Raw genomic sequence first — 12,985 nt, 5'->3', positions numbered from 1 at the left:
AGTGTATCTCCACCTCTGAGAAAGCAAATATGATTCTAGGACTGATTGTGCTGTTTTTTTATTTTAAAAGTCCACCTTTCACTAACAAGCTATATAAATTGTTAGTTCATCCACATTTGGAATATGCAGGGGATTTGGAGATGGTTGAAGGAAATGGAGAAAAGTGGAAGACAAAAAGCCAGTTGTTGTTTGATGACGACACTGCACTAGTGGCAGGATCAGAGGGGGGGGGATTAAGGGAGTTAGTGACAGTTTGGGAAGATGCACAAGAGGAGAAATTTGAAGGTATATGTGGGTAAAGGTGATAAGATGTACAAGGGGAGAGGATGGCAGCAATTTGGAAGTGAATGTTAAGGAGAGAGGCTGGAAGAAATGGATGGCTTAAGTTACTTGGGGTCGCATTTGGCTGGAAAGGGAGTGGTGGAGGTAGAATGTAGATTGAAAGAAACAAGTGTCTTGGGGGACTAAAAAGTGTAATGAGATATAGACATTTGGGTATGATGCTAGGAAATTGTATGAAGGGGCGATTGTGCAAAAACAGCACTGTATGGGGCAGATATATGGAACATATAAGAGGAAGAGATGAAGGGATTAAATGTGTTTGAGATGAACTGTCTGAGAAGTATGGTTGGGGCTATTAGGCTGGGTAGAGTGAGAAACAAGGTGAGGAGGAGAGCGGAGGTGAAAAAGAAGACGGGAGATAAATGAGTATTGGGGTGGTTTGGACACATGGAAAGCATGAGTGAAGAAAGCTTAGTAAAAAAGGTATGGAAGGCAGAGGTGGATAGTGTGAACAGAAGGGGGCAACTATGGATGACATGGATGGATGGATGTAGTGAAAGGGGCACTGGGAAAGAGGGGAATGCCTGTTGAAGAAGGAAGGGAGAAGGCAGAAGATAGGGGTGAGCGGAGAATGGCTGTGTATGGATGATACTGTGATGAATGGAAGGGAGTGGCTATGTGTGAATGATATTTGATGCAGCCAGAAGGAATTTCTTCCCGTCTTCAATGTTTCTGCACGATGGGACAGGGGGGGGGGGGGCACCAATTAAATGGGAAATGGTAAAAGTGAAAGCGCCCTTGGTATATGTATCTATTATTTATCTTTTTATCATTTATCATCTATTTTATTCACCTATTTATATTTTTTTCACATTTGACCTGGTTATGGACCTTTATCCTTTGTAACTGTTTGACATTATCTACTTGAAACTGAGCCTATCTTTTACCATTCTTACCTTATATTCTAACAAAACATGAAGCTCATGAAAAGGTAGAATATTGCTAACAAAACAAAGAGTTTATAAGCAAAGAGAGCGTCTCATAGGAGGGCAGCTACAGCAATGGTCAGCATAATATTTCCGCAATATACTGTTGACTGAATAAGCACCATTCATTTATATTTATCTACATACATCATCATACATATACCAAGGCTTTTTCCCCCTTACTAGGGAGGTAGCCAAAAAGGAAAAGGCATAAAATCATTCCCACCCATTCCATCCCCGAAAACACTCCACACCCCTCCACCCTCCCTCCCATCTTAGCACCTCCTAGATGACGGGTCATCCCTGCACCCTGTCCACTACCCTGGGTCAGAAGCAGTGTCACAAGACACAGCACATCCACAGCAAGGCCGTTTCATTAAATCGGCGACACCCCCTCTCCGTCCCCCCATATAAAGGAGAGGACGGGGAGAAATCCCTTCGGGCTGCGTCAAAATTTTGCTCACACACACTACCTCCCCCCCCATCCCCCGTCCATTCCACCTCATAGATCACAACATCTTCCATATACAACCATTCTCCATTATATTTATCTATTTATTATTATAATTCCCCTCCCCCCTGTTGCCTGCCCAGCTTGAGGTGCAACCTACAACCCATGCATCTCATTAATGAATCATGGTGGCAGAATTTCTCCCTCTCCACAACAAAGTATATAAAAGGAATTTGAGTCATAAAAGGTGTAAAGGGCATTTTTATACAAGCAGCATCCAAAAGGGACACTTGTCATCCAAAAGTAGCATCATTCTTTCATGATTAAAGATTTAACTCTCACATAGAAAAATGATGTGTTGCTCCACTACATAAAGGTCTCTCAAAAGTCCCTAAAGCATTGGATACCATGTTATCAGTACTGCATAATACTATGCAGTCAATACCCCAGTATTAGGAGACAACATATTTTCCCCAAGTGACCAGAAAATTGTTGCTGATTACTTTAAGGTGACAGGTCTTATGCAAGAAAGACCAGGGGCAACAGACTGATCAAAATCCATTGTTATTATTATTATCATTATCATTATAGTAAAAAAATCCTTTTCAATAAATTTCTCACTTATCAGTAATCATACAAGAAAGTAGCCTTCAAACACAAGAGAGTAAAACACAAGCAACATGCATGAGCATAGCAATATCCATAGGAGACAAGAATTTTTCTTACTATTAAGGAAAACTAGAGTATATAAATCTGAATCGTATATCTTCAACCTTCTCTCATTAAGAAAATTAAAAGTAAGATTATATGGCTTAGATCTGTAGAAATTGCATTCTGTTAATTAGTCTATAGCTTTCTAGTAAAAATGCTTACATGCAAAATAGTAATCACTAGTTATGTTAATTCAAATATTAATCCATTGAAATAAATTTATTTAATGGCAATCACTGGTGAAAGTAGCAAATTCCGTGTTAATATTTTTCTAAGATGCTTCTCCTCTTTGGTTCTTTACCTGTTGTCACATCAACCCCCATCATAGACTTGGGTCGTGGTTTGGGAGCGAGTGGGGGAGGGAGCCTGAGTTTCAGGGCAGCTATCACAGGCTTCGTGCTGGGGCTTTGTCCTGATAAGAGCCAGTACACGCGAGGGGGTTAGCGGTCAAGGGGATTCTTAGTGAGGCAGTTTGTAATGCCGAATAGGGAATGATGGTCACAATAATGACAGACAAGAGAGAGATAGAGAAAAAAATATATATATAAATATATATATATATTTATATATATATCAGAGCTGGGCACATGGCCACTGGAGAGGTGGTGCATTACCAAAAATTCTGAGGTGCATTTCTATCAATGTGTATTATATACACATAATGAGTGTGTGTGTGTATATATATGTATGTATATATATATATATATATATATATATATATATATATTATATACACACACACACACACACACATATATGGTATATAGATTTTTTAGTGATGCACTACCTGTCTGGCAGTAACACGCCCAGCTCATATATATATATATATATATATATATATATATACACACACGCATACACACACATTTGATAGAACCTTGGTTCTTGAATATCTCAGAATTCGAACAAATTGGATCTTGACGAAATAATCTAAAAAAAAAAAATTGCTCCAGTAGTTTATCTAAATATGGGTTCTCACCCAAAAGTAACAAAGAAAAATGGAAAATGGGGTGAAATTCAAAGTTTTATGGAAACTACTACACTCACACTTGTCTCCTTTTCCCTAGTAAAGCGGAACTATACAGGCACTCCTCCAGTCCTCCAGCACTCTATCCTCTTTTACACATACATTAAACCTCACCAGCCAATCCACCATCACTGTACCCCCCTTGTTTAGACACTCCACATAGCATCCATCTAACCCAGGTGCCTTACCTGCTCTCATCATTTTAATAACTGCTTTCACTTCAGCTTTCCTTGTTTCTCCTCCATTTTCCTCGTTCATCACTTTCATTTTCTTAGTGCCTCCCACTGCAACTACTGTTCCCTCCCTATCCTCCTTCACATTTAGCAACTACCTAAAATACTCTGCCCATCTTCCTCTTACTGTTGTCTCTTCCATTATCATCTCTCCATCTGCATCTTTTACCTTTTCTTCTCTATTTGATTCACCTCACCTTCCTCTCTTAATTTCCTTCAGAAACATCTTTTATTACTTTCAAAATTGTCTGCCATTCTCTTTTCCCACTTCACCTCTGCTCTCCTCTTCACCTCCTTTATCTTTTGCTTTACTTTTCTTTTCTTCATACTTCTCATATGATTCTCTCGTACTATTTTTCAACCAATCTGTGATTGCTTATTTCTTCTCTTCTACAATCTTCTTTGAAACTTCCTCATCCCACCACTCACTACCCTTCCTTCTATTTCCTCCCATAACCCTTGTTCCACACACCACCTTTGCACACCTTATGACTCCCTCCTTGAAACATCCCCATTCTACCTCCACTCCTATTTCTACTCTATCCTTCACTCCATCCCACTCCTCTCTCAGCTTCTTCTTGTACTCCTTCTCCTTCTCTCATCCTCTCTTCACTCCTGACAACCTTTCAACTACGCTTCCAAACTCAAACTCGCCCCTCCCTTTTAACCTATTTTCACTCAATGCCAACACATCCATCTTTCTTCTTACAAACATACTGCCTATCTCTTCCCTTTTACTCTCATCTGTACCACATCCATGCATATTAAAAGACCCAAACCTTAGGGTTCTGGTTGGAAAACTCCTCTCAGACCCTCTTATGCCTTTACTCTTTTTTAAGGAATGTCCCCTTTGGGACTACAGAGAATAGGATCCCTAGTCCTATCCCCACCTCATATTTGTCACCTTGAACAACTCAAGTGGGAACACTTGGTGGCAGTTTTCTTTTTCCCCTACCACAGGGTTTGGCAAAAAAAAAAGGAAATGAATATTCAGAGAAGTGGTACAGGACAGTATCAAGAATGGAGGGGACAGCATAACAGAGGGACAGTTGCAGCATAATAAAGTAGCACAATTTCTCTATGAGTACAGATTTCCTCTATCACAGACAAAATGATGTGTGGCTCAGATCCATAGGGGCTCCCCATATAGACACCTAAAGTATCAGCTGCATGCCACTGAGCAGATTTTAACCCCACAATAACATGCAGCCAACCTCCATGTAAATATATATAAATCCAATGATAAATTTCTAAGGGAAAAAAAATAAAAACTGTATAAATAATTTAAGAAAGAAACCATAACTAATCTATTCCTACTTAATTTGCAACTGTGTATGATCTAATCAAGGCGAGCAAATATGCAACTCTTCTTTCACTGCATACCATAGCAGCATTCCAACATTCAATGCAAGCATAACCGAACGTTTCACTTAATTACTCACCAGTTTCCAGAGATGAATCACGATTGGATGGGGGGGACTTTCCAGCCCCTGAACCCCGAGGGTAGCCATTGGTGGGAGATTTAAGACTATCTGCCAGACCTGTCGATCTCAACTTGACAGCAGTTAGAAGTTTGCCAGATGATGCATCTCTCCTCTCTTCTTTATCTTTGTCATCATCCTGTTGGGAAATTTAAGCTTTCAATGCAAAGCCTAGAAAAAAAAAAGACCAACTCATATTAAGTAATCAGTCTTGGTGCTTCAACTTAAAAAAAAAAAAAAAGACATACACCAAAGGCTTTTTCCCCTTTACAAGGTAGGTAGCCAAAAAGCAAAGGCATAAAAACCACTCCCACCCATTCCATCCCCACATAATCCCATCCACCACCCTCCCTCTCTCTTGGCTCCTCGTGGATGACAGGTCATCTCTGCATCTCACCCATTATCCTGGGTCATCCCTGCATCCTGTCCACTGCCCTGGATCAGAAGCAGTGTCGCAAGACACAGCACATCCACAACAAGGCCACTTTATTAAATCGGAAACCCCCCTCTCCATCCCCTGATGCAGAAATGGAGAAGACAGAGAGAAATCCCTTTGGGCTGCGTCAAATTATTTTGCACATATATTCCCCCACCCCACACCCCTCATGCAGCACAGCATCATCCACAGACAACCATTCTCCATTCACCCCTATCTTCTGTCCTCTCCTGTCCTTCCTCAACAGACATTCCCCTCTTTCCCAATGCCCCTTTTACCCCATCCATCCTTCTCATCCTTGGTCACTCCCTCATGTTCACTCCATCCACCTCTGCCTTCCACATCTCTTTCATTAATCTTTCTTCACTCATTCTTTCCATGTGTCCAAACCATCCCAATACTCTTTCATCAAACCTATCTCCCAACTCCTTTTCCACCCCCATTCTCCTCCTCACCTGGTTTCTCACTCTATCCAGCCTAGTAACCCCTATCATACTTCTCAACACCTCATCTCAAACACATTCAAACTCCTCCTCTCTTATGTTCCATGTTGGCACAATCATTCCTTTATACAATCTCCTCTTATCATCTATTCCCAAATGTCCATTTCTCATTACACTTTTTAATCCCCCAAGGCATTTACTACCTTTTCTCAATCTACATTTTAGCTCCACCTCCACTCCCTTTCCTGCCACATTCGCACCCAAGTATCTAAAACTATCCACTTCCTCCAGTCTCTCTCCCTTAACACTGTCTGTTGCCACTTTCTCACCTTGTACATCTCATCACCTTACTTTTACCCACATATATCTTCAACTTCCTTCTTTCACACACTCTCCCAAACTCTGTCACCAACTTCCTCAATCCCTCCTCTGATCCTGCTACAAGTGCAGTGTCGTCAGCAAAGAACAACTGGCTTATTTCCCACTTTTCTCCATTTTCTTTAACCATCTCCAACCCCTGACCCACTACCCTTGCATTCACCTCTCGCACCACTCCATCCATGTATAAATTGAACAGACAGGGCGACATAACACATCCCTGACAATGTCACACCTTTATCTCAAACTATTCTCTCCATTACTTATTCTAACACAAGCTCTATTACTCTCGTAAAAAACTCTTGACTGTTCTTAAAAGCTTTCCTCCTATCTCATATATCTCTCAGCTTCTTGTACTTCTCTTCTTTCTCATTTAAGCAGTTCACTCTAAGCACCTCCCTATCTTCTGTCTTTTTCCTCTTTCTTCATCTATTCTCCACTCTCAACTTACCTTCCATCAGAAAATGATCTGATATTCCTCCACTCTCTCCCCTTAGAACATGTACATCCTTAACTCTTCCTACCATACTCCTGGTTACCACTATATAGTCCACTAATGCTCTATCTACCATCCTTCCATACACCACTTATGCTTGACTTTCTTCCTAAACACTGTATTTGCTATCATCAACTCTCTAGACACATCTCCACCATCAACTCTCCACTACAATTTTTTCCTGGGACTCCACACTTCCCAACCACTCCCTGTCTATTGGTTCATTTCCTATCCTAGTATTAACCTCTTCAGTACGGGCCTTAAATCTCACGGGCAGCAGCCGCTGCCAGCCGTATGACGTGTCGTAATAATACTCGCATCATAAAATATAGTCACCGCTTATATCGATCGTTCTCTTTCACCCGTAACTTTTGATAACCATAGAAAATGTGATTAAAGACAGTTTAGAGAGTATGTCATTACACAGGGGCAACTACAATAAATATAATCAATACGCCGATATGGCAGCCTCGCGTATCCACGTATCCACTTGCTCCTCTATAAAGGATTTGTGGGAAAACCCAGTTTCGGCTGTGGCCTTCCTTGGGGAGACGGGACTGCTCGGACAGACAGTCTAGGGAACGACAACAACAACAACAACTTGCTCCTCATGCCGCCTATGTATGCGGCACCATATGGAAGGGGTTAAGGTCTCCCAATACCACTACATTGTCATTTCTCCCTAATCCCTCCATCCATCCAAAAAGCCTTCCTTTCTTCTACATTCTTCTCACTACCAGGTCTATATGCACTTACAAAAACCCACATCTCCCTTCCCAGTTGCACCTTCATCCACATTAACCCCTTCCATACAGTGCCGCACACGTAGGCGTCATGAGGAGCAAGTGGATTCGCGATGCTGCCATATCGGCGTCTTGATTATATTTATTGTAGTCGCCCCTGTGTTTTTACATTCTCCCTAATCTGCTCTTAATCCCATTCTCTGTGGTTTTCAAAATTCACAGGTGAAAGAGAGAACGATCGATATAAGCTGTGACTATATTTTATGATGCGAGTATTATTACGACATGTCGTACGGCTGGCATTGGCTGCTGCCCGCGAGATTTAAGTCCCGTAGTGAAGTGGTTAACCTTGAAGAGACCTCCTTCCATTCCACTACACCCTTATATTTCTCTTCACTTATTAGTATTGCCACCCCTTCTCTTCCTCATCCCCTCTTCACTCCTGTGAACCTCCCAACTACACTCTCAAATTCACATTTAACCCTCCCTTTCAACTTGTTTTCACTCAATGCCAACACATCCATCTTTCTTCTCACAAACATACTGCCTATCTCTTCCCTTTTACTCTCATCTGTACCACATCCATGCACATTAAAAGACCCAAACCTTAGAGTATTGGTTGGATAACTCCTAGACCCTCTTATGCCTTTATTTTTTTAGGAATGTCCCCTTTGGGGCTACAGGGAGAAGGATGCCTAGTCCTATCCCCGTCCCATTTTTTTTGTAACCTTGTACAACTCAAGTGGGAACATTTGGTGGTAGCATTCTTTTCCCCCACCACAGGGTTCATGGAGGAAAAAAAAAAAAAAAAAAAAAAAAAAAAAAAAAAAAAATGAATATTCAGAGAAATGGTATAGGATAGTAACAAGGGATGTGGGGACAGCTTAGCAAAGGGACAGCTGGAGTATAAAAGTACCATTTCTCTATGAACATAGATTTCCTCTATCACTGACAAAATGATGCGTGGCTCTGGTCTGTATGGGCACCCCATATAGACCCTAAAGTACCAGCTGCATGCAACTTAGCCACGATAACATATAGCCAGCACCCCAGACCAGTTTTCTTAATTTCAAATAATAAACATAAGAAACAAGAAATATAAAGCAAATCACAAAATGAATTAGTGATTGAGTACGTGATAAAATGAGAACATCAAGAACAGCACAAGTGACTTTATATCCTTACCAATCACTGTTATAACTCCTTTCTGAACAATAAATAAAAACACCATTAAATTATAACCTTTATGGAAAGATTGACATGTTGATTAAACAATCAGTTCTATAGCTTAGTATCTGTGAAGTCATTATATCATCTAAACTAAATTTCTTCTGATATCAAGTTAATTACCTTGGGAATTACTGAAATTCTTTTCTCCTGTCTTGCCTTCATTTCAGCAAGAATATTTCCTCCAATACCCATTCCATACTTGGCAACACCGGTCATCCTGCGAGGTGGTGAATCCTCCTTCCCTTCCTCATCATTACGGTTCTTGTCTGCTTAAATGTGAATAAATAATTTAAGTATATCAATTGGAAAAATTTCATGAATATTTAATAGGGGAAAAACTATGCTTAAACACAAAAAAATATAGTTAATTTTTTGGGGAGGGTAAAAGTAAGGGAGGGAGAGGGTGGAGAATGGATATTTCAAGAGACAAAGAGAGAGAGAGAGAGAGAGATAGAGAGAGAGAGTGAGTGAAAGAGAGACAGAGAGAGTAATAAGGGTAGATACTAATCTTTACTTTTCACACTTAATTCTTCACTGTGACATTTCTTCACTTAGTGACTGAAGGGCTGGACTGATAGCTGTCTGGCTTCAAGTGGAACAAGTGTCTCCTGCACAACAGAACTACAAAAACAGATTAACTGGTTGACTGACATAGCTAGCATTAGGACTTACCTTCCATGACACTAATGCTCACACTTGAGGACGTGGAAGCCTTGCGCATGTTCATGTCAGGAGAACGCTTCAGAGCTGCTTCGCTAGCCAGCTTCCCGATTAAGCTTGAAACACTCCGACTGCAAAATGAATGATGAAAAGAGCTTGAAATAAATGTCGACGTAAGTGCATAAGCGTAGCTCCCCTTCCCATGAGATACAACTTGGTAAATATATACATACATATACTAAGATTTTTTCCCCCTTACAAGGGAGGTAGCCAAATATATATATTTACCTAGCTTTCTTTTTGGCTAGGTAAATATATACATATACAAAAAGGCCTTTTTCCCTTACAAGTGGGGGTAGCCAAGACAAAGCGTACATTTGTCTTACACCCGTCCAAAAACCCATTTACTGTCCCTCCCATCTTAGCACTTCTTGGATGATGGTAGAATGGCAGGAATCATGGATGATGGATAATAACTCATGTTCCCTGCGACTCTTCTTTGGTCTGAGGCAATGCAGCAAGACACAAGAGATGATATTGAGCAATGTGACAGAGAAAACTTAGATCTCATTGTAATGCCTCCCATTACTACAAACAATACTGTCAGCAACAAAGAAAACAATGATGGTAACCTATACTTTTATGATTATCTCTTATTATCCAGCATTTGACCAAGAATATTTTCACATTATGATTCAAATTACACTGTCAGTCTTTGTCTCATGTCAGTCCAAGTACTGTTTGAATTCCTTACTTCCACTGCTATGGTACACTACATTCACATACCATTTCTATTATCATATTTGTAAGAGTAAGGCTTTTGGATGAAATACACACATGCACATACACTCAGTATTATTGACATCAAGGTACAAATCAAAATATAATGAAACCAGTGGGGGCAGGGAATTTGTGACAGAAATATTCATCAAATTTGTTGACAACATACCTAAATCAATCTACCAGAAAAAGACATTCTTTTCATGAATTGTGAGATGGAGACCTTCCTGAATTTTTATTATGATTCATAGGCATTTTAAATCCCCCCCCCCCTTTTCCCCCCCACAATAAGCCTATTACTTTTAAGGTGTGTGATATCTGCTGGAGCATGATACATGTTAGAAAATACAGTAATCATGATGCCGATGTTGACGTCCTCGCATACCTACTCACACCTCATGATGCCAATGTAAGTGTCCTCAGATACAAAAGGTTAACATATTTTGAGCATGACAGTACTAGAATTGCCTTAAAAAAAAAAAAAAAAAAAAAAAATTAAATTAAAATAAATAAATTAATAAATAAATAAATAAAAACATTACCTCTTCTCCTCCCTCTCCTTTACGGGCTCCTCTTCCTCTTCAGCCTTTTCATCTTCCTCATCTTCTTCCTCCGTGTCCCTGGACCTGATTCTCTGTCTGTGGACAATGTCGGATTCGGAGCGAGCAAGAGGGTCTGAACGAGTAAGAGACTCCATGCTTCCCCGTTCGCTGCCCGTCGGTCCTCCTCCAGTATGTGGCGAGCTATCAACCGAGGACATGGACTCATATTTTAAAAGTCGAGGGCTGAAAGAAATTTATGTTCCATTTCTAAGGTATTGTGTGATTAAGATCCACCTATTTAAGCTTATATCTGGCCCCATGCATTTATTGAAAAGAGGACAATGATAATAACAATTACCTGTACTGTATATCAGCAGAACTCGCTTATATACCTTGTACAATACAGATATTTCTTGATTTATGCATGTGTAAATCACCCAATTTTGGAATAACTGGATGCAAAAATACCTGTACTTTAAAGGAGCTAAAGGTTCAAAATGATAGTCCAATTTTGAGTTATACAGTACATAATGGATTACCATCCCTTCGAACGTAGTCAAGCCCACGAGATCATTCAACCAGCTCACCTATTTTCTGAGTCGGGAGATATAAGAGGTGTAGTGGGAGTAGAAGATCCTGGTCGGAAAAAAGTATCCACCCCTTCCGATATATCGTGGTCTTCTTCAACAACCTCTGCACGACCCATTGGTCTAGTTGGAGCTCTTGTTTTGACCCGCTTCGGCCGAGCTTTGCCCAGGTGCTGCAGCTGTCCACAGCTACTGGGCAGCTCAGAGACGCTATCTAGGGATTCAGCTAGAATGTAATGGATTCCAATAAATCAAAACTCATATCTAAAATCTAGCATATCAGCTCCAACAACCCTGTATTGCATGAAAATAAAATAACAAATTTGCCATGAACAACGAAATCGTCTGAGTAGAAGCAAACTTAAAGGGCATAAATTATATCATCTAGTGTTGAAGCAAATAAGTCAGAAGCCTAGTATCTAGCTGGAACAAGATCTAGGGACATACCAAGGTCATGCTTAGTGGTGACAGAAAGAGAGGAGGGAATAGAGGAAACAGGATCCAGCGTGTCGTCATCTGACAAACCAGCAATGTCGCCTGCAACCGTGCAACCAAGCATCAACAACCCATGCTAGGAAAATTACCATCTATTTTTTCTTACACTTTGGGTCCCTTGTTTTTTTCTTTAACATTTACAGCTCATGACAATTGTTATATCAAACCCTTTGAGTAAATCACTGCTTTTCTCATTGAAATTATCAATTTTTTCTTACACTTTGGGTCCCTTGTTTTTTGTTTTTTTTTAACATTTACAGCTCATGACAATTGTTACATCAAACCGTTTGAGTAAATCACTCCTTTTCTCATTGAAATTGCAAGAGAATAGTATGACATTCCATCTATTCTAGTTCACATTTAACCCTCTGCCTGTTGCAATGTCAAGTCCAAAGAGTAAATTACTCTAATTACGGGGAAGGAAAAAATTCTTTTATTGCAAATATATACAATCATATGAATGCCAGTCACAATATGCCCATGACACTACAATGCCTAAATAATTTCCATAAATATATATATACTATATATATATATATTTATATATATAATGAACTTTACTTGTACATACCATTCTCACTGACAATGGATACTATAAATAAAACAATTATAGCATTTGTTATTGAACGAGTTATAGCAATGTTACACAAGACTATTACACTTATTTCAACAATCATGCTTTATTTATAATCCACAATATACTTCACTATATAGAGTACATCTGGATATAACTAATTCTCTGTTCCTTTACATGAAAATGACTGCCAGCAATATTCTGTGCTAAAATTATTGAGGAGAAGCAATCAGTATAATTTTAACATTCTTTAAATGTACTCAAGGTCAGGGGCTCAAGCCAGGAGATATTTGGATGCAACTTAAGGTGTCATCTATGCCTATGAGCTTGAAAATCCAGGGCATGTGGTAGTTACAAGAGGATATAGCTAGATCCTTTGCACAAATGGCTGGATTGGAAAAAAACACATACCGGTATATATCTTTGGAAAGAAAGACAAAAAATAAACAG

At 39.8% G+C, this 12,985-nt stretch overlaps 1 protein-coding gene across 21 annotated transcripts in view; it reads right to left on the bottom strand.

The window, feature by feature from the left end:
- Positions 1-12,985, bottom strand: part of LOC143027176 (F-actin-uncapping protein LRRC16A-like) — a 165,291-nt gene that overhangs the window by 14,092 nt on the left and 138,214 nt on the right. For 8 of the 21 annotated variants that reach the window (XR_012966577.1, XM_076188294.1, XM_076188299.1 and 5 more), the window contains 7 exons: positions 11,914-12,003; positions 11,467-11,692; positions 10,880-11,122; positions 9,570-9,688; positions 9,018-9,166; positions 5,133-5,310; positions 2,732-2,842 (listed from right to left, as the gene is read on the bottom strand). Coding sequence is in view for 20 of the 21 variants with exons in the window: in XM_076188294.1 (XP_076044409.1) it covers positions 2,732-2,842; positions 5,133-5,310; positions 9,018-9,166; positions 9,570-9,688; positions 10,880-11,122; positions 11,467-11,692; positions 11,914-12,003 (1,116 nt within the window). In the remaining variant the exon portion in view is untranslated. The remainder of the gene's footprint in view (positions 1-2,731; positions 2,843-5,132; positions 5,311-9,017; positions 9,167-9,569; positions 9,689-10,879; positions 11,123-11,466; positions 11,693-11,913; positions 12,004-12,985) is intronic. The other 13 variants (XM_076188302.1, XM_076188310.1, XM_076188312.1 and 10 more) reach the window with 7 other exon arrangements.

This window comes from Oratosquilla oratoria, chromosome 7 (genome assembly GCF_046742065.1).
Source record: "Oratosquilla oratoria isolate Oo_2021 chromosome 7, ASM4674206v1, whole genome shotgun sequence".
NCBI classification, from domain to species: domain Eukaryota; kingdom Metazoa; phylum Arthropoda; class Malacostraca; order Stomatopoda; family Squillidae; genus Oratosquilla; species Oratosquilla oratoria.
Note: the sequence above shows the minus strand (reverse complement) of the source record. Positions and strands in the feature narration are given on the sequence as shown.